Source organism: Macaca nemestrina, chromosome 2 (assembly GCF_043159975.1).
Source record: "Macaca nemestrina isolate mMacNem1 chromosome 2, mMacNem.hap1, whole genome shotgun sequence".
Taxonomy (NCBI): Eukaryota; Metazoa; Chordata; class Mammalia; order Primates; family Cercopithecidae; genus Macaca; species Macaca nemestrina.
Genome location: NC_092126.1, coordinates 174,867,649 through 174,892,878, shown reverse-complemented (window position 1 = coordinate 174,892,878; position 25,230 = coordinate 174,867,649). Strand labels below are relative to the sequence as shown.

General features: G+C 36.7%; 1 protein-coding gene across 1 annotated transcript in view; it reads left to right on the top strand.

Annotated features, from left to right (window-relative positions):
* LOC105477559 (T cell receptor associated transmembrane adaptor 1) overlaps nt 1-25,230 on the top strand; it is a 31,090-nt gene that overhangs the window by 1,108 nt on the left and 4,752 nt on the right. Inside the window, exons 2-5 of the mRNA XM_011734121.2 lie at nt 6,852-6,962; nt 15,065-15,101; nt 22,803-22,864; nt 24,881-24,969. Coding sequence (XP_011732423.1) covers nt 6,852-6,962; nt 15,065-15,101; nt 22,803-22,864; nt 24,881-24,969 — 299 coding nt within the window. The remainder of the gene's footprint in view (nt 1-6,851; nt 6,963-15,064; nt 15,102-22,802; nt 22,865-24,880; nt 24,970-25,230) is intronic.

Here is a 25,230-nt window from a genome sequence, read left to right as displayed (position 1 = left end):
TTATTGCTGAACATTTATGTTGTGTATAGTTTTTTTGTTGTTGTTGTTGTTTTTTTGAGACAGTCTCTCTTTGTCACCAGGCAGGAGTGCAGTGGCGCAATCTTGGCTCACTGCAACCTCTGCCTCCCAGGTTCAAGCAATTCTCCCGAGTATCTGGGTCTACAGGCGCGCACCACCACGCTTGGCTAATTTTTGTATTTCTAGTACAGATGGGGTTTCACAGTGTTGGCCAGGATGGTCTCGATCTCTTGACCTCATGATCTGCCTGCCTTGGCTTCCCAAAGTGCTGAGATTACAGGCGTGAGCCACCGCGCCCAGCCCTGTTGTACACAGCTTTTAAAAATATTTTTATATGGGAGAAAGATGAACAACTCTATAGCTTTTTCCGTAGTAAGGGTTATTTTCTCAGAAAAACTTTCTAGAACTGAAATTACTAAGAGATTATGAGCATTTTAAATCTCATTATTGCCAAATCGCTTTTCCAAGAGTGATGCCAATTCCCTTTCATTCTAGCAGTGCTTCTCCCTCACAAGCTGATCTTGTTTAAAAAATCTTCACTAATTTCATAAGCACAACATGCTAACTCATTGTTTAATACGCATTACTTTGATTATAATGAGGTTGAACATTTTGGCATGGATTTTTAAACTGTTTATAACTCTATCATTTGCGATAGTTTGATTACATCTTTTGCTTAATTATTATGCTTATAGTACTTTTAATACCAATTTGTATAGGCCAGCTATGGAGTAAAGATTGCATATATTATAATTTCTGTGAATTGGCTTCCATTGTTCTGTTTGATGGATCTTACAATCAATTGATTACATAAATCACACAGGGACCATAAGCTGACGTACAATTTTCATACCTTTCCTTTTCTTTACCAGTTCATACTTTAGCAAAGAACAAAAACAAGTGTCCCCATTTTTCTAGTGCCCTGCAAGAAATGAACATAGCATTACTAAGTATAATTGCCATGAGCTGATGATGATGGGGAACTCAGAAAGCATGGGAAGGCCAAAGACAGTGAATATGACATTCAACTATTTTTGGGACTAATTAATTCTAAATTTAGAAGAGATATGGTAACATTTCCTCCACAGCATTTTGTAGTTCAGACTTCCCCTTTGGGTTTAATACAGGAGCTCCTCCATCATCTGTTGAGAACTTTTACAATTTCACAGAAGAGATGCAAAGACAAAGTATTTAAAAGCTTCACAGGTATTAAAAGTCAAAACAAAACAAAATTTCACATGAAAGAAGAGAATCAGATGATAGTATTTTTTATATTTAGATAGGTAAAATAAAAAATAAAATAAATTTGAACACACGCAAAAGAATAATTATTTCTAGTTAAGTAAAACTATGTATGAAAACAAAAACCCGAGTATTTTCTTTTTTCCTATCTATATGCCTGTAGTCACTGCATTATCCACAATGTTCTAGTATCATAATTCCTGCTGTGTTTCTGCATTTACATAAAATCAATATTAATGGAATCAAATGGTGAAAACAAGTCCTTTGGTCTATCATTAATTTAAATAATGATTCACAATTTAGTTTACTCATCTTCATTTTTTTAAAAAAAGGAGTCTCAATTTTCTTTACTCAGTTTTATCTTCTCTTGAGCCTCATCACCTTTTGAGAACAATGAAATCCCTTCTTTTAGAGACTGGGTGGGACTAACTTGTAAATTATCTTTTAAACTCAGATGGGTCAAAGACAATGTTTCTCCATTTAATTTAGGTAATATTATGAGTTGGGCAGTGTTTTTAAGAAAAGTCAATCCAGGAAAGACTGTCAATTAAAGATCACAGTTCCAAGTAATAAATGTCCACAAATTGCTAGTGAATAAGAGAAATCATTATTGGGCACTTTTCCAGACATTTTTGATTACACATAATCTTCTCAGCATTTCAGAATTAAAGGGAAGAGATGACAAAATTAATAGGCCTTCTTGAAATATTAAAAGAAACATAATAAAGTATTTTATTGGATGAAAGTTTCCACACAACCATGCCATCTTCAGAGGATCTTACTAAGGTTCTTCTCAAATAAACAATAAGTACACATATATGGAGTCACTAAATACAGAGAAAGACAGGCTCATCTACAGCAGCACTTTAATCTCAGTAGAATTTCTGAGGTTTACCAATCTCGGGTAAAGTTTAATTGTAGAAGCAATGAAGAGTATATCTAGCATTGGAGGTATCATAATTTCTCTCTTCTGCCCTCCACCTTACTTTCACATTTATACTTTCTTCAATTAAATTAAATAAAGTGTTGATTGAGGGGAATCATGATGTGCTAGGAAGAGGTAGCCTTAATGTAACACAGATGAAGATACGAACTCCAGGGTTACAATTGTCTTAGTGAGGTTCAGTGATTTGCACACAACCAGCCACACAACTAGTGACTACTCTCATTCCCTTTTCCAGTTTGAAAATAGGTAATCCAAAGCTAATATTGCTATTTTCTCTTTCCCCATCACAGCTCATTCCCCAATACATGCCATTTACTTCTCAAATAACCCCCTGTTCATAATAGACACTTAAAGTCAGTGGATTTCAGATTTGCATTAAAGACAGCATGGTATTTTACTTGAAAGCCTGGAACTGATTTGAGAGCCCCCTCCTGTGCTGATATCCATGATTCAAATGTCTTTTATCGTGGGATGATGGGCAGTGGTTGGGATTGTGGGTGTAGTGATGATATGTCACATTCAAAAAATCATCAGGAATGCGCCTTATTTAGTACCAACCACCACCATGGTAAGAAAACCTCATTTTATGAGTAGAGCCATGGGGATCATAATACTGCTATTGAGATCTGGGTGCCTAAAATAAATCTACACATTAATGGAATGCAAAGAGATGTTCATTGCTCTGACAGAGTTTACAAGCCAAGGGAAGCCATTAAGAGAAGCTATATGCTGTAATATACTATAAACTCATACACTTGTCTCAGTTAAAGACAGCCTGAAGTAAAAACAATTAAGGCCTTCTATTTATTGCTTTTCCTATTGTTAATTGTTTAAGTAAAGGCTTCTGTGTAAATCAAATCTGCCAGCAGAAAGACATTATATTTGCTTAGCTGGGTTTCCTTCCAGAACACATACAATTGTGAATTTCAAAGACAGTGCCTGCCAATTACTGTTGGCTTTAAGGGAGTCAGAGGTTTTATAATTAAACCCACCACTATTAGCCCCTGGTAGCTGGAAGCTGGAGAGAAACTTAAATCATGATTTTCCTAGCTGCCATTGCCGCTCTGATAATTTCTCAAAGCCTTTGGCTTTTTAACAGTGTAAACAGCTGAATTCAAATTGTGTGGGAGTTTTAAAAAATTGATCAAAGCTATACAAATGAAAGTAGTTACAATTAATGGATATTGATACTAAAGGTTACACTTGTTGGGCAAAAAGTTTTAAGCACTTTGTGCGTCCAATATTCTAAGAGGCACTGTCTGTACTAAGTAGATACCCACAAGAGTATGGAGATATTTATACTGCGTATTTAGCATTACTAGGTAAGGGGAGGTATAAAGTGTCTGTGTGTGTGTCTGTGTGTGTGTGTACATTTATGCAGACCTGAATTCAAGTTGAAAATTTCCACCATTATCTACTTAATGTCTACTCTTCTCATGTGTGTGCATTGGTTTTCAAAATGGGGGTATTTATTGTTGGCAATCAAAAAATCATGAAAGATATTAAGAATGTCATAAAATATAAAGCCTCTAAATAAAAATCTTCCTGTTTAAAATGTATATAATTCTATTTTTAAAAACTTGGAAAACAGAAGTATTAGGAATTATGGACCCCAAAAGCAGAGAAAACCAGAGACCATGTGAAACTACATCACACATACTTAAACTACTCCCCAATATTAGAATTTAGATTGTGTTTTAAAAGCCCTCCAGGTGGTTATGTGGGGCAAATTTACTCTAACAGTAAATGAAAAAACACAACCCTAAAGAAATGTACAGTGTGACCCAAGTTTTTGCCTCAGTGTTTCTGACATATTTCCTGAAAATTATTAGGACTTTCCCAAAAGCTTTCAGTGTAGCATATAGGCTTGTGATATTGATTAGGTTGTTTCTTTGTAGCTGAGAGTCAAATTATCTTCTTATAGCAATTAATGGACTAATCCAACTATTTCAATTCTCTTTAATTGGAAAGGAGAAAGCAAAACTTCTATTTGGAGTATAATTTTGTCCAAATGATTGGATGATTTGTAGCTAGATTCAGTGTAATTTAAAAAATAAGATTAGGGCTTTCTGTTTATTTCCTTGAAGTATGATTGGTTATATTGTACTATGTTTTATTTATTCAAACCATAACTATGTATTGAGTATATACTAAATGCTATGTGTTATGGGAAATGGAAAGAAAAAAATGCTAAGTAGAAAGGAGATTGATTTTTATTAGTGTTCCCAAGGGTGATAAGTGCTAGAGATTTATTACTATTTTCCATGTATTTATTTACCCCTCCCCCAGAAAAAGGGGTATTAGAAATAAGTGTAACAGTACAAAAGATAACCAAATAAGTCAAAGTGAAGAGAAAATAAGGAAAAAGGGATACGATTAGTTCACAAAAATGAGTATCATAAAGTTCTGGAGATTTGCTTAAAGTAGATTGTGTATCAAAGACAGACAGATGACCAAGTACAATATTCACATGGGATATAATAGCAAAAATGTGCCAGTTCTTAAGGAAATCCCCAGGCCTTTATATTTGAGACACTATGGGATGTATTTAATAATATCTTCCAGTTCATAGTATCCCTGAAATTAATGTATTCAATGGAGAGTTTCATACGGCTGGTTCTTTTTCTTAAAACATGTTTTATTTTGTCCTGAGAACAAAGGCCCAAATGTGGAAAATGGAAGCAAATAAGAAAGAGCAACAGAGAATTTTAAATTTTATTTTCTGACTACAACATGAAGTTCAACTCTCTATTGCCATTTTAGGCAGATTGTATGCTTTAATGGTCGGTGAGATGGAAGCAGTCTTGACATTCCCTTAAGAAATTTTGAAAACATAACTGGGACATGTCCCAGAATAGAAAATCATCAAAGTCTATTTTACTTCCATATGGGTAAATCCAGGTAGTTTCACACAGGCAAGGTCAAAATAATCTTTCCGAAATCAGTTTCTCATCCTTTCAGCATTTGATGAGTGAATGAACAAGGTCCCAAAGTATATACTATAGAAATTGGATGCAATAATTATAGCTTGAACTATGTCTAAAGCAGGGTTACAAGTCCAATTTGGCCAAAGGTAAATTATTACTGCATCCATTAAATGCTTAATTTTAACCAGTGGGACTCCCTGGTCAACTCTAATAAATTAACTATAAAATGTGTTTGTAGGGAAGTTGTTCTATACTATATTATGTTATATTATATAATTGTCATTGTACAATGTACAGTCATGTGCTGTGTAACAATGTTTTGGTCCAACTGGGCCCGATGTCTCACACCTGTAATCTCAGCACTTTGGGAGGCCGAGGTGGGTGGATCACTTGAGGTCAGGAGTTCAAGACCAGCCTGGCCAGCATGGTGAAACCCTGTCTCTACTAAAAACGCAAAAATTAGCCGGGCGTGGTGGTGCATGCCTGTAATCCCAGCTACTTGGGAGGCTGAGACAGGAGAATTGCCTGAACCTGGGAGATGGAGGTTGTAGTGAGCCGAGATCATGCCACTGCACTTCAGCCTGGGTGAAAGAGCAAGACTCCATCTCAAACACACACACACACACACACACACACACACATACACACACACACATACACAAAACAGTGTTTTGGTCGATGATTGACCACATATTTTATGGTGGTCCCATAAGGTTATAATGGGGCTGAAAAATGTTTATCATTTAGTGACATCATGACTGTTGGGCTGTCATAGTGCAATGCATTACTCATATGTTTATGGTGATGCTGGTGTAAACAAACCTACTGTGCTGTCAGTTGTAGAAAAGTATAGCACATACAATTATGTACAGAATAATTGGTAATGATAATAAATGACTATATTACTGGTTTATGTATTTACTATACTATGCTTTTATCATTACCTTAGAGTATACTTCTACTTACAAAAAAAGTTAACTGTAAAACAGCCTCAGGTAGGTCCTTCAGGAGGTATTCCAGGAGGCATTGTTATAGGAGATGACCTCTCCATGTGTGTCATTGCCCCTGAAGACCTTTTACTGGGACAAGATGTGGGGGTGGAAGACAGTAATACTGATTATTCTGACCCTGTGTAGGCCTAGGGGAAAGAGAAGTGTAATTAACTTTCCACTTTCCATTCATGGGGCTCTACATAGTATGAGAAAAGCTCCCTGTGGCCCATCTTAACAAAACTGGGTTCCAGAATTATTGTTTTATCCCAACACATCGTATTCTATACTACTGAGATTAATGGAAGAGAACAGGCGATTTTCTGTAAATAAGAAAAGCATGTATGGTTATAGTCTGAGGATTAAAGAAAGGTGAAAAGTATAGCAAATTAGAATTCTTGGTAATTTGAATGTTGTTGCTTTTTGAACAAAAGTTTTTTTTATCAGTCACCACTTGTCGCCTTTTAGTAGCTACACAAAAAAGTCGTTTATTTCATAAACATTCAAAATGTGAGAAACTTGAATCCTTTTGCCCATGCTGAATTCAGCGACTTAACACCAACACCCACTTCGAAAACTGAAATAAGTTATGCATATTAATTACTTTCCTGGTAGAGAATGTGTCCTTCATTATGAATAAATACAACAGCTTTAATCATGGCAATAGCCAGACCAAAACAAATGGGTAAGCAGCTATTGTATTATGTGTATGTGTATTTTAATTTCCAGGAAACTCTGGGTGCCCCTTTTTCCTCTGGGGACTTCTGGCATTGCTGGGCTTGGCTTTGGTTATATCACTGATCTTCAATATTTCCCACTATGTGGAAAAGCAACGACAAGGTAAGACATTTTGACAGATTTCACATGGTACCTGCTTGAATGGAGACTATGGAGTCACTGGAAAACCTACGGAAGCAGACAATTTTATGAAATGTCATTCAACAGGATATTTTTATCTATAGAAAATCTATTTGCTAATTTTTCTCACCCAAAGGGTTCTCTTACTTAAGAATGCAATCATATGAGAAATGTGAAAAAATTATCCAATTTAGGAACTCTGCTTTAGGGTGTAGAGTGGGGAGGGATTATCCTGGTAAATATGTTTTTCCTCCTCCAATTGAAAAACCTATGAAATTGTAGTCTATGCTGGGGCAGCCATCAAGGTGCTCTCTGATACAAAATAAACAAAGGGAAGTCTAGCTCTTTAAGATTCCGTTCAAGCCAACTTAATCTTCTCAGGATCAGTCAGGCATTCTCAAGTGCAACACACAGGAGCGGACTCAGAAGACGACTGGAAAAGGAATAGATTGAACCATGGGCTTGCTGTCAAACACTCCCAGCGTCTAGGAGAGGTCAAGAGTATCTGCCACTGTCAGCTTTGCTTTTTCAACATGCTGGGTATAAGTTTTAACCACGTGGCTTTCAATCTGCATATGCCACAACTGAAATGGTCTAAAGTCCAGCAGATGGCACAGCCTTTGTATGCTGTAGGCATCCAATTCACGTTGAATATGCATGGATCCATGCTGAATCCATTACATGTTGAATACATATGGATGGATGGGAGAATGAAAGTTCAACTATTGCTGAAAGGTATCTTTTTTTTTTTTTTTTTGAGACAGGATTTTGCTCTGTCACCCAGGCTGGAATGCAGTGGCTTGATTAACTCGCTGCAGCCTCAAACTTCTGCGCTCAAACAATCCTCTTGCCTCAGCCTCTCAAGTAGCTAGAATTACAGGCATGCACAAACACATCCAGCTAATTTTCAGAATTTTTTTTGTAGAGATAGGAGTCTTACTGTGTTGCCCAGGCTGATCTCCTACTCTTGTTCTCAAGCCATCCTTCTGCCTTGGCCTCCCAAAACACTGAGATTACAGGTGTAAGCAACCACGCCCAGCCTGGAAGATGTGTAAATACCAAGAAACCCTCGGGGCAGGACATTTAAGTGGTAATAAAAGAAAAGAAAGGATAAATGCATTTCCTTTTAACAGAGGAAATGAAATAAAACTAAGTTAACAAAATTAACTTAGACACATGTGTCCAAGGAAAATTGCATGGAGCTAATTTAGAACAATGGTCAGATTGCAGCAAATGTCCTTACTTCATTTAGAAATATCTTAAGCATTGATAATACTAATATAAAAATATGAAGAAGGGATTATCATCATGCAGGTTTGAAAATAAGATAAGAGGTACTCGAAAATGGAGCGGTCTAGCTGAAGCCACACATCTATTCAATATCAAAATCAATGATAAGTGTCCAGTTTTTCTAATTCTCTGTCCCAAAAGGTTTCTACCAGCACATCCTATTTTGACATTGTTGACCAGTTGTCCTCAGCCAGAAACCCAACACTCTTTTTGGATCTCTGTTATATCAATTCTACGGCTAAGGTGAAATTTATGACAAGCAATCCTTTTTCATTAGCAATGCTTTCAGTAAGTCTTTTAAAAATCAAATATATTTTCAAATAAACATAAACTTTATAAGTCAGATGTGTAAATGACCCATCATCAAACATCTTACAGTATCCCTCTTTTATAGATAAAAATGAGCTCAGAGTAGTACTTTGCTTTATATATCAAAATGGCTATTTTAACTTCTTCATTAAGATATCTTATAAATCCAGATAATATTATAGTCTGAATTACAAAAAAAAAAGTGAATTGAGATCTACAGAGAGTAAATAATTTAAGGTGACAACCAAGACAAGAACAGTAACCTGAATTAGTACCTCACTCCTTCATTGATTCCACTGATAATCCTTTTAAGATTGCTGAGGGGCCAGGTAACAGGTAGACACTGATATGTTTACCTTGAGCTCACTTGTCTAACTTAAAAGTTATCTAGCAAATGTGACCTATTTACTTTCAACCTAAATAGTCAGTGTTTTCAGTCATATGATTGCATTGAATTATGGATGTTAAAAACCACTTTTTATCAACATCATCAAGATCAAGACTGGTATAATTTCACTAATCTAGTACTTCCGCCCCAGAAGTATTCAGCTGTATTAGTCTTTTACAACTCATTGTAAATAGGTTTTACAATTCTCATTTTTGATAGTTTGTGCATTGGGATTTATTTACCCACATCCACACCTTTTTGCCTCCATGCAAACTCCTTTCTGTAGTTGCTTATTGTGGTAAGTTGACCACTGCAGAAAGATGGTAGCCTTACTTTAAAAAGCAGCACCTTTGGTAGTTAAAAAAAACAGCGCCTGTAATCCTAGCACTTTGGGAGGTGGAGGTGGGTGGATCACCTAAGGTCAGGAGTTCGAGACCATCCTGGCCAACATGGAGACACTCCATCTCTATGAAAATTACAAAAATTAGCTAGGCATAGTGGTGCACGCCTGTAATCCCAGCTGCTCAGGAGGCTGAGGCAGGAGAATTGCTTGAACCCAGGAGGCAGAGGTTGCAGTGAGCTGAAATAGAGCCACTGCACTCCAGCCTGGGCGACAGAGCGGGACTCTGTCAAAAAAAAAAGAAAGGCAACACTGTTTCATCTTGCTATTTCAGGACAGATTTTTTTCTTTTCAATTGTGCAAACTCTTACTGCCCCAGGCATGCTATAAATGGCTGTATTACCTAAAAGTAGTGTAATGGGAAAGAACATTTTTAAGAAAACAGCAAACAATAAATTGCATTTATTGATGTATTTTTAAAATAAATTTTGCTTCTCTCAATTGTTTTTAATAGTATACCTTTGAAGTAGACCTGATGTAAATTATAACTCCGCCTTCAGTATTTAGCTGGGAGATCTTGTACAAGTAACATAATTTCTCTGAGTTTCAGTTTCCTTATCTACAAGATAGGGAAAATACCATCTAGACCCTAGGGTTCTTATAAGAATTACACACACACACACACACACACACACACACACACACACACACACACACACAATCTTTGCATAGCACTGGGGACTTAGTAGGTCAATCCTAGATCTGGTACAGCCCATCACCATACCTGGTGGCCCTGTTGCTTCCTTCCCTCTTTCCACAAATAAGTATTAAGGATCTACTATGGCTACATCTCATCCCATTTAATTTTCACATCTGTTATTTTGGTGAACATTGGTTTCTCTGGCTACTTTGCTGCTCCCACCATCCGTATGCCCCTCTAAGTCCTCTCCAGCTCCAACTTCACTTTCCTCATCTCTATATTATTTAACAAATCTGTACAATACCCTGAGCTTTAGCACTAACTGTTGTGGTCATGTAAGTCACATTCAGGCCATTTCAGAGAGTTTTCTGTAGGGTTTTATGGAATTGGTTCTAAACATTCGCTTATCACAAAACTTTTTATTTGAGCAGAATTTGCCCTCCTTAGGTGGAGCATACACTGGAACTTGCATTTTATTGGTGTGCAATTGATGTATTCATCAATGCTAAGAATGTCCTTTGTTCTTATCTCTCCTCCACCCTTTCTCTCTGCCCCAATTTCTCCTAACATCTTTTCCCAAGTATTAGTAATAGCTCTGCCATTCTTTTCATCCCATATGAACAAACAGAACTATCTTTGTTTCTAACCCAGAGATTTCAGATATATTTCAGAACTGCTCTGCAAACAGTTCAGTTCCTTCCCAGTCTTCCTGAAGACGCCTTCCTGCCTTATTTCTCTTGGACAAACAAACTATAATAAAAGAGATTCTATTGTATCAGGCAGCTTTTCTGCCACTTGGGCTGTGAACGCAATGCCCCTGTATCTGGCCTCATGTAACTTTTTATGTTTGTACCTTTGTGTTACTCTTTGTGGCTAAGAAACTTGCAAGATCTGACTCCACCTTGGTTAGTCAGTGAATAAGTTTTGCGGGTGTAATAAATAGCGTTCAAAAGAAAATCTCCATTTCAGCAACAATACAATATCTGCACATTCAATCAGATAGACCAGATAAGCCTCCCCTTGCTGTTTTCTGTAGCAGCTGGGTAGAAGCTTTGAAATGGAGTTCTCTCATTCTCCCTGAAATAAATCCTTCATTTTTATGTGATTCTTTGTTCAAATCTGTTCTTCAGGAGGATTATATTTGTTTCTTTTTCTGATAGGAGTGCATTAACTTTTTGCTTCTTTAAATCCAAAAACTATTCTTTGTTCAACTCTTCCTCTCTGGTTTGGAAAGAAGGTTAAGCAAGCGTATGGTTTGGTCATACATCAAAGTCCTATCAGTAGGAAATTATGGCATCTTCGCATTGAACATGCATCAGAGAAATTTTATTATGGAGTTTAAACTATGTGCTGTTGTCTATTCTTGTACATAGGAGGGTTAACACTCTAAGAGGAAAAACATAAAAGCAAATATATTTGCATCACACCCTCTCAACTACAAACCTGACCACAAGTGTTTGCATCTGAATCACCGGAGAGGATTATGAGAGCTCACCTAGTTCTTCCCACGCACGTCTTGCACACTTCATTGCTTTATAGCAAAGCATACACTTTTTTTATTTTGCTAAATGTCATTGAAATCACCAGGCAGCTTTTAAATTAAGTCATGCCACTTATTTTTAAATAAACTTTTGAGCCTTCATGACAGAGTGAACTTTTCAGGAGCCTGAGCTTGCTGGCTTTTATTCTTAGCTGTAACCTCTGAACTTTTTACTACTGCTCATTTAAAGAGATTATAACCTTCTTCTAGGAAGGACTGCAAAACAAAATTCCCCAAGTACTGATGGCTCAGCTGCAGATTATACATTTACATCCTAAGAGTGGCAGGGAATGGGGTGCCCTTGAACTTCTTAAATCCCATTTCAGGTGTTCCCTTTGTCCATTACTTGTTTTCTTTATTTTCCCCCCAAATTGGTTTAGTCCCTTTCCTTCCATCTAAACATCGCATTATAATATTGTATCCTTTATATGGTTGCTTCTATTTCCATTTTACCACACAGTTTTTTGCCTTACTTTTTTTTCTTTTTTTCCCCCTCCTGATAATACATTCAGCACATTACCATTCTATATAGTTTGTTTGTTTGTTTATTTATTTATTTGAGACAGAATCTTGCTCTGTCGCCCAGGCTGGGGTGCAGTGGCACGATCTCAGCTCACTGCAACCTCTGCCTCCTGGATTCAAGCGATTCTCCTGCCTCAGCCTCCTGAGTAGCTGGGACTACAGGTGCACGACACCATGCCCAGCTAATTTTTTGTATTTTAGTAGCAATGGGGTTTCACCATGTTGGCCAGGATGGTCTCAATCTCCTGACCTCGTGATCTGCCCACCTCGGCCTCCCAAAGTGCTGGAATTACAGGCATGAGCCACCGCGCCTGGTCAGAGTTAGTTTTTATGTGTTACGCTAGCATTCTTTCTCAGCACCAGCGATCATACTTCAAGCACCTCCAACTGAAAAATCCACATTATCTTTTAAAAGTATTAGCCTGTTTGGGGAATTATTTTTACTTTATACCTACTTTTTCCTATTCTTATTAAGCAATGACACTCTTCACTTTTGTTTTCAAATTTTTTGCTGATGTTTTCCCTTTTCTTTCAAATTAATGCTCAACTGGTGACTTTTCTTTTGTCAAAGGTGAGATTTTAGTAATTTCATTTCAAATCAAGCATTCCTTATAAATCTTTTAACTTTAAAATATCATACCATCTTAATAATACCAACCTGTTTTCAACTAACTCGTTCAATGAAACTTCCTGACTCAAATGAGTGCAATTAAATTCTGGCTTGTTATATAATATGTATTTAGAATGTATGTATAATATTAGTAACAAACTTTGTCATTAAAAATGTTTTTTACAGAAATTATTTCATTTACTTCTGACATGTACTCTGTGATATAGGCATTATTGTCCCTACTTCATGGATAAATTGAGAACCAGAGTTTTAAAGTAATTTGCGTGTTGTCACAGGGCAAATGCATTCCAAAACTGGTACCAAATCCATGTCTTCTAATTCTTAACCCTGGATTTGTTCCATTATACATCAGGCTACCATTTGACTAAATTCTTACGCATCTACTTTAACTCCAGGCAAATCTGCAAAGTAATTAGTGGCCTGAGTGTAAACATTTTCTTCACATAGAAGAAAATCAACATATAATTTATGTCATGTCTTATGTATCAGTTTACAATTTCCTGGTCTATATTAACTCTTTTTTCTTTATATGCTTATTGATACTATTTACATTTCTCAGGATTTTTTATTTTGCTGAATTTGTGCCTATTATGCAACATATTTTAGACCTCTCTAGGCTTCTCCCACCATTTGTGTGCACTCATATTCACAAGACTAATATGAAAGTAGTTGAAAATAACTGCATCTTTTACATGCAGTTCATGGTAGAACATTTCCTCTGGGCTAGAAGTATGTTTCCGGCATATTCCAAGTGGAATACATTCATCACTTTTGGTCCCGTAGCAGCTTAGTGCATCTGCAAAATCTTCCCTCATTTAGTCCTTCACAGAGTTCTTCCAAACACATTGACATGTGCATTTCATCCTCCAATATGATTACCTTCATAAATTGTTCCACTAATGTTTCTTTAACAGTTAATAAACTCTGGAGAATAACTCCACTTTGTTACACATGCATTTAACTAAAATAAGTTTTGTAGTTGTTTGGTGACTTACTGAATTATTTGAAAATGTTATTGCTATTTCCTCACTAATACAGTGTTTTCATATGTTCAAGTTGAAAGACAATCATTTGGTCACTATTTTCTTGTGGTTATTGTCAGAGGGTTAGATAATAGTGGTCTTTATTTTTACATGAATAACTTTTTTGCAAGGTTTTGGTTTTTATTTAATGCCAGGTTGAAAAATAAGCCATTCAAATATAATAAACATTGTACTGTGTATGTGCATCTAGTTCAACAGCAAAGAAAATTTACTGATGAATGGATAATACAGAATTTTCTATAATATTGATCTTAAGATTGTACCTTGAATATCCCTTAATTTTTCTCAATAATTCATTATTAATCTATTCCCTTCCATTAAAAAAAAATTCTTAAAACTATATTTGTTAAATAGCTTTTGAATTCTTATATTTAACCTAGAGGTAAAAATACTTTTATCTGGCTTTGAACTGCCTCATTCAAGGTTTAACAGTGAGTTGCTTACTGAGATTCATCACATAGTTTTTTTTTTTTTTTTTTTGTATGTGTGGTTTTGTTGTCCTACAACACATCTCTGGTAAGTCTTGCCCTGGCAGACCAAAAATAACTTTTTTTTTTCCTACTGTTCTACTGTTTTGCTTAATTTTAGAGCCTGTGTTCCAACTTTTTCCAGGTCTCTTCTTTCGAGGACACTCATTTCTCCTTGCCACTCCTTTGTACCATGTGGATGAAATGGCGTCATGATCAAAGCAACTTCCTTAATATCATTTTTATGTTGTTACTCATGCCAAGAAATGTTAAAAGTAGATATACAGATAGATGATAGATAGATAGATAGATAGATAGATAGATAGATAGATAGATAAAAGAAAAGTCTCCTATTGATTTTTTTCATTTTTGATAAGGAAGAAAAGCCTATTCAAACCACATGGGCAAAGATAAAAACTTACAAGAATGCAGAGGTGTTTCATGGAACCCAAAGGCAGAAAGTACAGCCATGCCCTGCAATGGACTGGAGCCACAAGGGAGGCAGGAAGGAAGGTTCCGGTTCTCTCTACTTAGCGTTTGCTGTGCATAAAACCGCCATGCATCCAGGCTGTACATTGTCTCCAAGCTGCACTGTTTCCATCCCAAATTACCAAGAACGTTCATCTGCTTTTTCTTCAAATCATATAAATCTTTCTGTCTTGGTAATTTGGTAAAAGGCAAATCTGATTGGCCCAAGAGACCTTAAACCCTACTTCAATCAGAAGTGCCCTGAGAGCCTTGTTCAAATATATTAAGTGACATTGAGGCTAAGCTCCCCTCGGAATACACTTTAGAATATTTAACAAAGGTATGTCAACATTTCTTTTAACTTGTCTATTCTGAATATCTTTCAGATAAAATGTACAGCTACTCCAATGACCACATTCCCAGGTATGTTGTGATTGAGTCATGTATCATGATTCTCAACTAATAAGCGAAAGTAACAATGCTATATTGTTTAAAGATTTGGTTCATGGATATTGTACTTAGGTTAAAATAAAATGAAAAGTGAGTTTTAATTACTTTTACTTTCATCTAAAGATTAGAAGCTATAACATTATTATCTTTCCTAGTTATTTGCACACTGTGAGTCAACAAGAGAGCTGGTTGAAGGATAAAATGAGATTCTAACCTGGTGACTATAGAATTCTCATTAATTTCAGAGGCAGATATCCTAGATGATGATCGAGCTTAGATACAGAATTGTGCTACACTTCAAAATGTATAGTAGAAAACAATCTGGCAACCTAATACAATTTATGATATGTATACATGGGCCAGGCATGGTGGTTCACGACTGTAATCCCAGCACTCTGGGAGGCCAAGGCAGGCATATCACGAGGTCAGGAGATGGAGACCATCCTGGCTAACATGGTGAAACCCCGTCTCTACAAAAAATACAAAAAAAAAAAAAAAAAATTAGCAGGGTGTGGTGGCACATGCCTGTAGTCCCAGCTACTCAGGAGGCTGAGGCAGGAGAATCACTTGAACCCAGGAGGCAGAGGTTGCAGTGAGCCGAGATGGCACCACTGCACTCCAGCTGGGTGACAGAGTGAGACTGTCTCAAGGAAAAAAAAAAAAAGATGTGTATACACATAGATATATACAAAGATGCATAGCCCTATGCTGTTTGTAAAGTTAATGTCAATCAATAGGGAAATGTGATGAACAGATACTCTGAAAGAATATGCAGTTATAGATATAACTTATTTTCTTTAATAGTTAATGAGCTATGTGCAAAGAAATTTGTATAGTAGTATACGTTTTTTTAAAAAGATGGCATAAATCATAGTAAAGAAATTTTACTTTTTTTGAATAGTATATTCTGACCCAGATATGTCAATATATTGGAGATTTCTGTTTTAGGAGTAAAAAAAAAAAATCTAAATAAAGAGAATTTCCTAGAGGGCTCTTCAAGACCTTTCTGAAATGGTAGACTGAAAGGTCTTTGAAAAACACAGAGCTTTCTCACTGGGTAGGATAAGATCATAAGCCTTTTTTGTCTCTTAAAGGTCTTTTTTTTTTTTTAATTCTTTTTCCATGTGAAAATTTCTCCAGCAAGTATAAGATCTGGGCTGCAGGCACACCCCCTCACACACAAAATCTGCTTTTACGACTACTCTTAACATTGAATTCTTTAACATTAGATAATTTTCAAGTCATTAGTTTATATCAAGAATGATTTGCTTATCGCTCTTTTGGTTTCTTTTTACAACACATAATGATGAAAATCCTGTATAACCACACAGTAAATGCTAATCTCTTTGATGATCTATTTAATACTTGTAATTTGCAGGGCAATTAAGATGCAATGTGATAGAAAGTCTTATGATTTGACTATTTAGCTAAATTAGGTTGGTGGTTTAGGAATTAGGATGGGAGGAATGAGGGAAAATTGGTAAAATACCTGCCTCAAAGCAATCAGGCTCTTAGCTGTAGGGCAAATGTAAAAAAGAAGCTTTTATAGCATTTATTCATTCAATAAATATTCACTCAACAAATAGGCACTGTGCTAGACAATTGCAAAGTAAGTTTGCTGATTACCAATCCCAAGGGAGGATGTAAAATAGCAAAGGGTCATTATTATGCCAACCACCAGGAATAGGGGTCTGAGCGCTTCAGCCCACTGTGTCTTGGGTTGCACATTTACTACTTTGCCTGAGCCTGGTGAGACAAAACACACAATGAGTTACATAAAGTGAGCTTATTACTTACCGATACTCAGCAAAGGACAACCAAAGTCTAAGACACATTAGGAGCTAGTTCCCCAAGATTCAGAAAAGCTGCCCAAGGTGGATGGAAACTCATCTTCCTGTTCCCCACCTGCACTGCAACTGAAGGACCCCAGAAAGCAGCCCACCTTTGGGTTTATCCCTAAGGGGCAACATGATATGCTGGACTAAAGCACTGAAGGATATCCTGTTTCTATGAGAAGACTAGAATAGAACCTAGGCTGTTCCAGCCGATTCTTCTTTATCTCTGAAGGTTGCATTTCCAGCACATTCTCCAGTTATTTTTAAAAATTAGAAGTGAGAAAGGAAGGGCCAGTTTGATGTAAAGTCACTCAGATAACTGTCCTGCAACAACAAAGATACAAAGATGGAAAGGCATGAATCTTTTCCTTAAGGATTTATAAAATAGTCTATTGTCTATTGTAACAAATCTCCAGTTAGGCAAAATTTGAATATACAATGCAAATTTTTTCTATATAAAAGGGTTGATATTTTAATTCACAAGTTTATGTATATACTTTATATTTTGCCTATTTCTCTTGATTATGTGGTTTGGGAACCAAAATCACTTTTGTAAAGGGACATGGAAACTCCACAAACAAATCAATAAGCAAACTAAAAACTATCTCAATCCATTAAATGTTAAAACAGGGCAAGTGAAAATAAGGTCTATGTTTCTTAGGTGGGGCTTGCATTACTGATGCCTCTTCAGTTCCAACATCATTTGTGGCCACAGAGGAAGGAAATAAACTTCCATCGCACTGAGTTCTCTGTTGCACTCTCTCCCCACTCCTGTTCAATATTGGCATATGTTGGAAGGGAAAGGAATTGCTTCTCTCATTGTATTTCTCTGTTTCCCCATTCCCTGCCCTTCCTGCAATAGTAGGTCAGAAACATGATCACTTTAAGGAGACCGTAGCGTTTAAATCAAGCAGAAAGTCAAATACACACTTTCTGCTATTTATCCTTGGGTCACTTTCTTTCTCATTTAAAACATAATTCTTGTCTTTTGGTTTGTATTGGAAGGATAACACTGTGAGACTATCATGGGTCTGAGATCCAGGCAATTCTGGATTTTAAACAGACTTGGAATTAGTGGATTCGCAGTCTTGGGGGAAATGAGCATTGGTGAAATTTGGTTTTATCATTTGAAGAATAAGGTTTGTAATATAATACTTTATTTATGGAGCGTACTTGACTAAAAAGCTGCCGCTTTATTGAATAAAAATTAATGTCTCTGAAAATTCCTGCCCACTTGCAGTATGTTCACACCCTAATTCAAGAAAGCAGGTCAGGTTCACAATTACATTAAGCTTATCATGACTCCTCAGTTTTCAGGGTCTCTCTCAAAAAGCTTAGGACACATTTCCAGCAGCTTTTCATGAACTGCTTCTGGGGGACACTGGAGGTGCTTTTATCATAAAACATTAATTCAGCTCAGCTACTCTTCTACTTTCAGGTGATTTCTTGATTTTCTGGAGCTCTGCAGGGTGGGGATCTTCTGTATTTCCCTTCTTTGCTAACTATGCTACCTAAATATAACTAGTCTCATCTGTCCTCTTGACCTGTTCTCAAGGTTGAAAATCCTGATGACAACAGAACTCTTGGGCGCCTTTCCCTGACATCTCAGACGTCCAAGTGGCTATGCAGTTGAGGCCTTCAGTGGACCCAGAAGACGTGTCTCTATGTCTTCCAGCCTCCTGTTTGTTTCAATGTACAAATAATCATACCCCAAGCCCCAACCCTGTATAACTGCAAGAACTCTGGTCCCTTTCCTAAGTAATTCTGAGAATCTCGGGGTTCCCCAAACCTTATTCTTGGCTGCCCCCTTGTCACCTCTAGCTCCGTCACTGCTCTTGGATTCTCTGTCATTTTAGAAATCATCATGCTGGCAGTTCTTTCCAGTATCTTTTCTGCCAAACTTTGGCAAAAGACCCTTCTTTTGAAGTGCTCTAAAGCAGTGGGAATGTGAACTCATTGTGCTTAACAGACTTTATAAAGAAATACGCATATTAGAGAGGCACTTGAACACTAATCAACAGAATGAGAATTTAGTGTTGGGTATCATGGCTGTGAGCATCCATTAACAATCACTTCAGAGACAACACTGCTGGATTCGCTTCTCAGCCTCAGTCACACGAAATAGTGCTAGGGTTTACACTCTTCCTCTGGATCAGGGTTCTCTATTTGGTGCCCTCCTACACCAAGTTCAAGACATCTACACCCATATCACAGCCCATGCCAGAGAAAGCAAAAATGTAATAAGCATCTATGCATCACTCTGCCAACGTTTCCTTTTTTCTTCTGCATTGTTACTTTTTCTGTCCCTTTTGTATCATTCCTACCAATATATAAACAGACTGTATTGTTTATACATTTAAAAAACCAACCATCTCCTTGAAACTAGATTGTGTGGTAGCTCATGCCTATAATCTCAGCACTTTGGGAGGCTGAAGTGGGCAGATCATGAGGTCAAGAGATTGAGACCATCCTGGCCAACATAGTGAAACTCTGTCTCTACTAAAAATACAAAAATTTGCTGGGCATGGTGTCATGCGCCTGTAGTCCCAGCTACTCAGGAGAATCACTTGAACCCGGGAGGCGGAGGTTGCAGTGATCCAAGATCACACCACTGCACTCCAGCCTGGGCGACAGAGCAAGACTCCATCTAAAAAAAAAAAAACGAACAAACAAAAACCAGAAAAAAAACTAGATTGTCTTACAACTACCTCTTCACTGCTCTTTTCTCTTTTACAAGAAAACTTGAAAGTTCCCTCTATATTCTCTCCATATTTGCTGGCTTTTCTTCCTCTTCTTTCTTGAACCTACTGTATGCCATAGGTCCTCACTAATACACCGGCTCTGCTCTTGCCAAGGTTACCATGATCAAATCTCGGTTTCAGCTTGCTGAGTCCCTCTGCAGCATTTGACACCCTGACACTCTCTACTTGAAACACCTGATTCTCTGGGCTCTGAGCCACCTCCCTCTTTGGTTTTCCTCTTCTCTTACCAGCAGCCCCTTCTCCTTTGCTGGTTTCTGAATCTTGAACATCAGAGTGCCCAGGGCCTCATTCCATAAATAATGTCATCCTCTCTCATGGCTTTAAACATCTACATGCTTTCAGGGCCCAAGCTTACATCTTCGCCTATTCAGAGTAACAACTATGAAGCAAGTCAGGTTAGCAATTACCAAAACCAACTTCTGATATATCCCGAAGCTTGTCCTTTCCCATATCTGGCAACTTCTCAGACCCTTAAAATAGATTTATTTAATTTTGTGACAAAGTCTTTCAATTTTATTTGGATGTTGGAATCCTGCATTTGTATTCTAGAACTTGGGAGCTGAAAAGAACAATAGAGATCAACTAGTTTAATATTCTCATTTTTTAAGTAAGACAATCTAAACAGAGAATTTAAGTCCAAGGTGATCAGGTAAAAGTAGTGATTTTTTTTTTTTTTTTTTTTTTTTTTTTGAGGCAGAGTCTCTCTCTGACTCCCAGGTTGGAGTGCAGTGGCGCAGCATCGGCTTACTGCAATCTCTGCCTCCTGGGTTCACGCCAGATTTTTTTTAAATTTGAATTTAGTTATTTAAATGGACTTGGATCGCAAACTACTTGAGGAATTTTATGAAAGACCTAATAAATAATAAATATAAATATAAAATGTAAAAAATAGGAACTAGAAAAAATATAAATGAAAGCACAGAGTCTGGACCATAGTAATAGATACAATTAATGTATTTTTCTTAATTTTGGAGTGTCAGTAAATGTACTAATTGGTTAGAGAATTATTTCAGGCATGTTCAGAACAATGGAGAGTCTGATCTGGCTGAAAACTCAGAGGCACACTAGCCTCTCAGATATGAGTTCAATTATTAATTTATTTTTAAAAGTAATTAATCATCCACATAAAACACTGCCACACATTTGCTCCTGAGGTTTATTACACATTTACAACAGGCTGGAGCTATTTGGCATTGGCAAGAATATATTTTTTAATTTGTTTGTTAGGCAGTTGCTCCTGAATAATAGTTTATTTGAGATGATGAATCATTTGAGATGGGCCTGTAGACACAGGACACTGCATTATAAATCATATCTTATTTTCATTCATGGGAATAAAACAATATTCATTTTCTGGACATGATTTATCATTTGCAAGTTGTATCTGCTATCTATGTGGGCTAGGAAAATGGATGGATTGTCTTATTAAAAATTCTTCACCTTTTGCTATTATATTCTTGGCATGGAGAAAACTCATGAGCAGGGACTACTTGATATCCAAATATTAAGCTATATTGAATTACCGGACGGAAAAAAGGTTACAGATGAGTTCCTTTGTTATCAGATGAGTGAAGTGTATGCCCATGTCTGAGCTTTTCAAGACATTTCATACAGGTATCATTTGAACTGTTATTATTTTTTATTACCTACTTACTATTTACATATACTCTGTCTTTTTTTCAGTAGCATGGGGAGTAATACAGCTGTTATGCCTTGAGATAAGAGTCCTTTTGTTTTTCTTTTGATGAAATTCCCTCCAGCTTTCAGTGACATGTTATCTCAAAGTTAAAGCAGTTGGTACTATTTTATGAAATGCCACTCTCACCACCTGATAAGTTCCTCAGTTCCCAGACTGCCATGGTGAAATCTGGTCACTAGGGCCATCATCAATGGTAGGATGACATTGGTAGAATGACAGTCTGGTGACAATGGTAGGATGTATACTGTAATTCTAATAGCATTACTCACGTGAGGCTGGAAGGAACTTTAATCAGCTAGCAAGAGCAAATAGCTGTGTATTCCTGTCAGTTCTCTTGACTTGGGGGAGGGGGAGACATAAAACTATGGTCCCTGTATAGTATCTAGACTGTTTCCCTAGAGCCTTTGAATTGTATCACCCTCTGAATAACTTCCTCATGATGTGGACTGAGCACAGGGCTTTAGGACTAAACTTGCTGTACAATCCTAGCACTTCCAGTTACTGTGTATCCGTGGACAATGTCATTAACCTCTATGAGTTGCAAATACCTTATATGCACAATAGGGATAAAAATATTATTGTCCTGAGGGTTGAATGAGCACTTGCGTAGAGAAAAGTTTCATAATTGGTAGTTGTTGCTGACAGTTGAGATAAGCCTAGGGAGAGTAAATTAATTTGTGTGAATCTCAGGGTTCTGCTGTGTAAAGCAGGGAAGAATACTACTACTTTTGGAGAATTTTCTCTGTGAGTTTTTGATATAATGTATGTAAAACACCTAACTCAGCATCTGGACATAATAGGTGATCAATCATTTTATTGCATCTGCTAACCTCAGTCTGTAATACTCAGAAAACATAATTTTAAGAGACTGTTTGGACTGATATTCTGGGTGAGTAAAGAGGCAGTACATTGTACAATAAAGAGCATGGATTACCTGGGTTCTAATTCCAGTTCTGCTCCTTATTAGTCTTGTAATCTTGAACAAGTGATATAACCTCTCTGTGCCTCAGATTTCTTATCTGCCTACGGGGGATGATATAGCACTTATGTTGGAATTGAGAGAATTAAATGAACAAACATATGACATATACTCGATGTAGCACCTAATACACAGTTACTATTGAATAAGTATTTGCTATCATTATTCCCTGTAAGAAGGTCCAAAAACCAACTTTTTAAATTTACACGAAACACACATACACATACATACATGCAGGCATGTGTTCACTCACTTGCACAGGAACACACCTACCGTGGTTGGCTGGGGGTAACCAAGAATAGGCAATAGTTCACTTAATATTGAATTTAGCTGAGAAATCAGTTATGAATTATGTGAAAAGTGGAATCTAATAAGGTAAATTATTTTTCCTTGTTATAGGGATGATGAGTATTATATTGAAGATGCACCAATTTATGGTAACTTAGATGATATGATTTCAGGTAAGTTTTCCATAAATTAAATTTATAAATAAATCAAGTAAATCACACTTGGTTTCACAAAATAATTTAAGTAGCACTTTAAAAAAATCACAATCACACTTAGCTATCCCAGTGGTAACCATCAATTCAAGTACTTTTGGTATATTAATTAGGCCATATTTCCAAAGCTGCATATTGTAAGCTGTATTACAATAGCCACTCTAAATCAACATCCTGTTTTTCTACATTCTCTTCATTTCACTCTAGTAGTCTTGAGAATACAGGAAGACTCTATTACCATGAATTTCGACACACACCGAATTCTATGAAATAAAGCTATTTCTAGGACAGAAAGTTGTCCACAGAAACAGTGCTTTGTGCTCAGTATACAAAAGCAAATGTATAGTGAATAGCATGGAACAATGAACAGTTTCCTTGGTTTCTCATATTTTAAATAGAGAATGTAGGGCTGGATTGATGGCAGGTGGGAGAAAGAAGAACCAAATTGTTGCTGAGTGATTTATATATTTATTTTGTTCATATGTAATAAGTGCTCTTGAATTCCCAGCATCCCTTATCACTTGTATCATCCCGGACACCTAAACATCCCTACATTTCTCAAAACAGATAACCTTGGTCTGATCCTAGAGTTCTGATGATAGAAGATAGAAGCTACCAGCCTTTCCCTGCAAGTACTCATTCAATACATTAGAGGAGACTTAGGGGTTAAATCCTATTGAACTCCAAGTTTTAAACACAGAGACATCAAGTAATGTACAAAATTTATCTAAAAATCTATGTATTAAAGCACTATGGAATCATACTAAAGTTAGAAATGTGGGAATTCTCTTTTGTATGATTCAAAAATTTATTTTTATCTTTCCTTTCATTGTAGAGTGCCCTCTAGTGCTCGATAATTTGTCCCCATTTCACTTTGGAGAATCTTGTTGGCCACCTGTAATATTTGACTACTCAAATTCTTATGTATTCTGATGACTCTAAACCCATCATACTTGTTACTTCCATACTTAAGTGAGCCCAGGTGCCACTTGCACTCATTCTGATTTAGCAGGTCCAGGCTAAGGCTTAGAGATCTGCTACTTAACATCCCAGGTGATTCTGATGCAGATTTTCCATGGACCACGATTTGAGAAACACCACTCTACATACCCTTTCTCAGGGTGTTGCTTTTCAAAAAGAGCTCAATGATTATTAAGTTGCTTTTGTTATAGTAAATATATCTTTTTCTCTCTGAGGGTCAAACTGGTACCATCCACATTTCTGCCAGGTTACTGGTCATTCAATGAGTCACTACTTCACTTTCTTCTTCCTTTTAAATGGACATATCTGGGGGAAGAAAGGTATGGATGATTCAAAAAGGTATGGATGATTCATCCTGTAGGATGAAATGAGTACAGATCTGCTGGCTGCTGAACACTGTACAAAAGCCCCAAATACTAAGGACAAGCATTGTGCAGTCCCAGACCCTTAGGCAGTCTGACTGAGATGTCCTGTCACTGATTGATGGGACAAAAGTCATAATATAAACCTTCTTTTTCAAAATGAGGATGTTGGACTTGAAACGTCCCTGAGTAAAACTCCTTACTCAAGGAATGAATTTCAAAATTGTAATCACCGATGTATGTGTACTGTGCTTTTTGGCACCATGCACCATTTGCAGTCTATCTTAAATAGAGAGTACAGGCAATCCTTTAACTTGTGAGATCTCTATAACATTTAAATGGTAGTTTAAGACTGTCAAGTCCTGCAATGGTACAAGAAAATTCATATGATCTAGTTCTTATGCCAAGGATTTATTTTTATCTTACTAACCCTGTAGCTCAAGAGACTTCACGGCTTAATCTGCAGGTAACAGTTTGGGCTTCCTTACTTCTTTGTATCTCCACCAAAAACACTAGTTAAGTAATTCTTGGGCAGTTAATATTTACAGTCAAATGTTGTTTAGATCATGTATTTTTATTCATACTAGTATTTTTAAATTTTCTATCATGAGTCACAATCTTTTTAATTCCCAAGAACCAATGGATGAAAATTGCTATGAACAAATGAAAGCCCGACCAGAGAAATCTGTAAATGAAAGGCACGAAGCCACCCCATCTGCACAGGTGAATTTTGTTTTCTGTTTCCATATTTGCACATTTCAAGAGCATAAGAGTAGTACATTATGATACACATCTGAAATAGCCTGTTAGAAATTTTGCAATCAATCGGGTATCAAGTTCTGGGAACTGACTCTAACTCAGAATCATGTAAACAGAACTCAAACCATATTCCAAGAGTCAAAATTGTACACAATCACAAAGGCAATAGATTTTAAAATTGTACACAATCACAAAGGCAATCTATTAAGCTTTTTCTTTCTGATT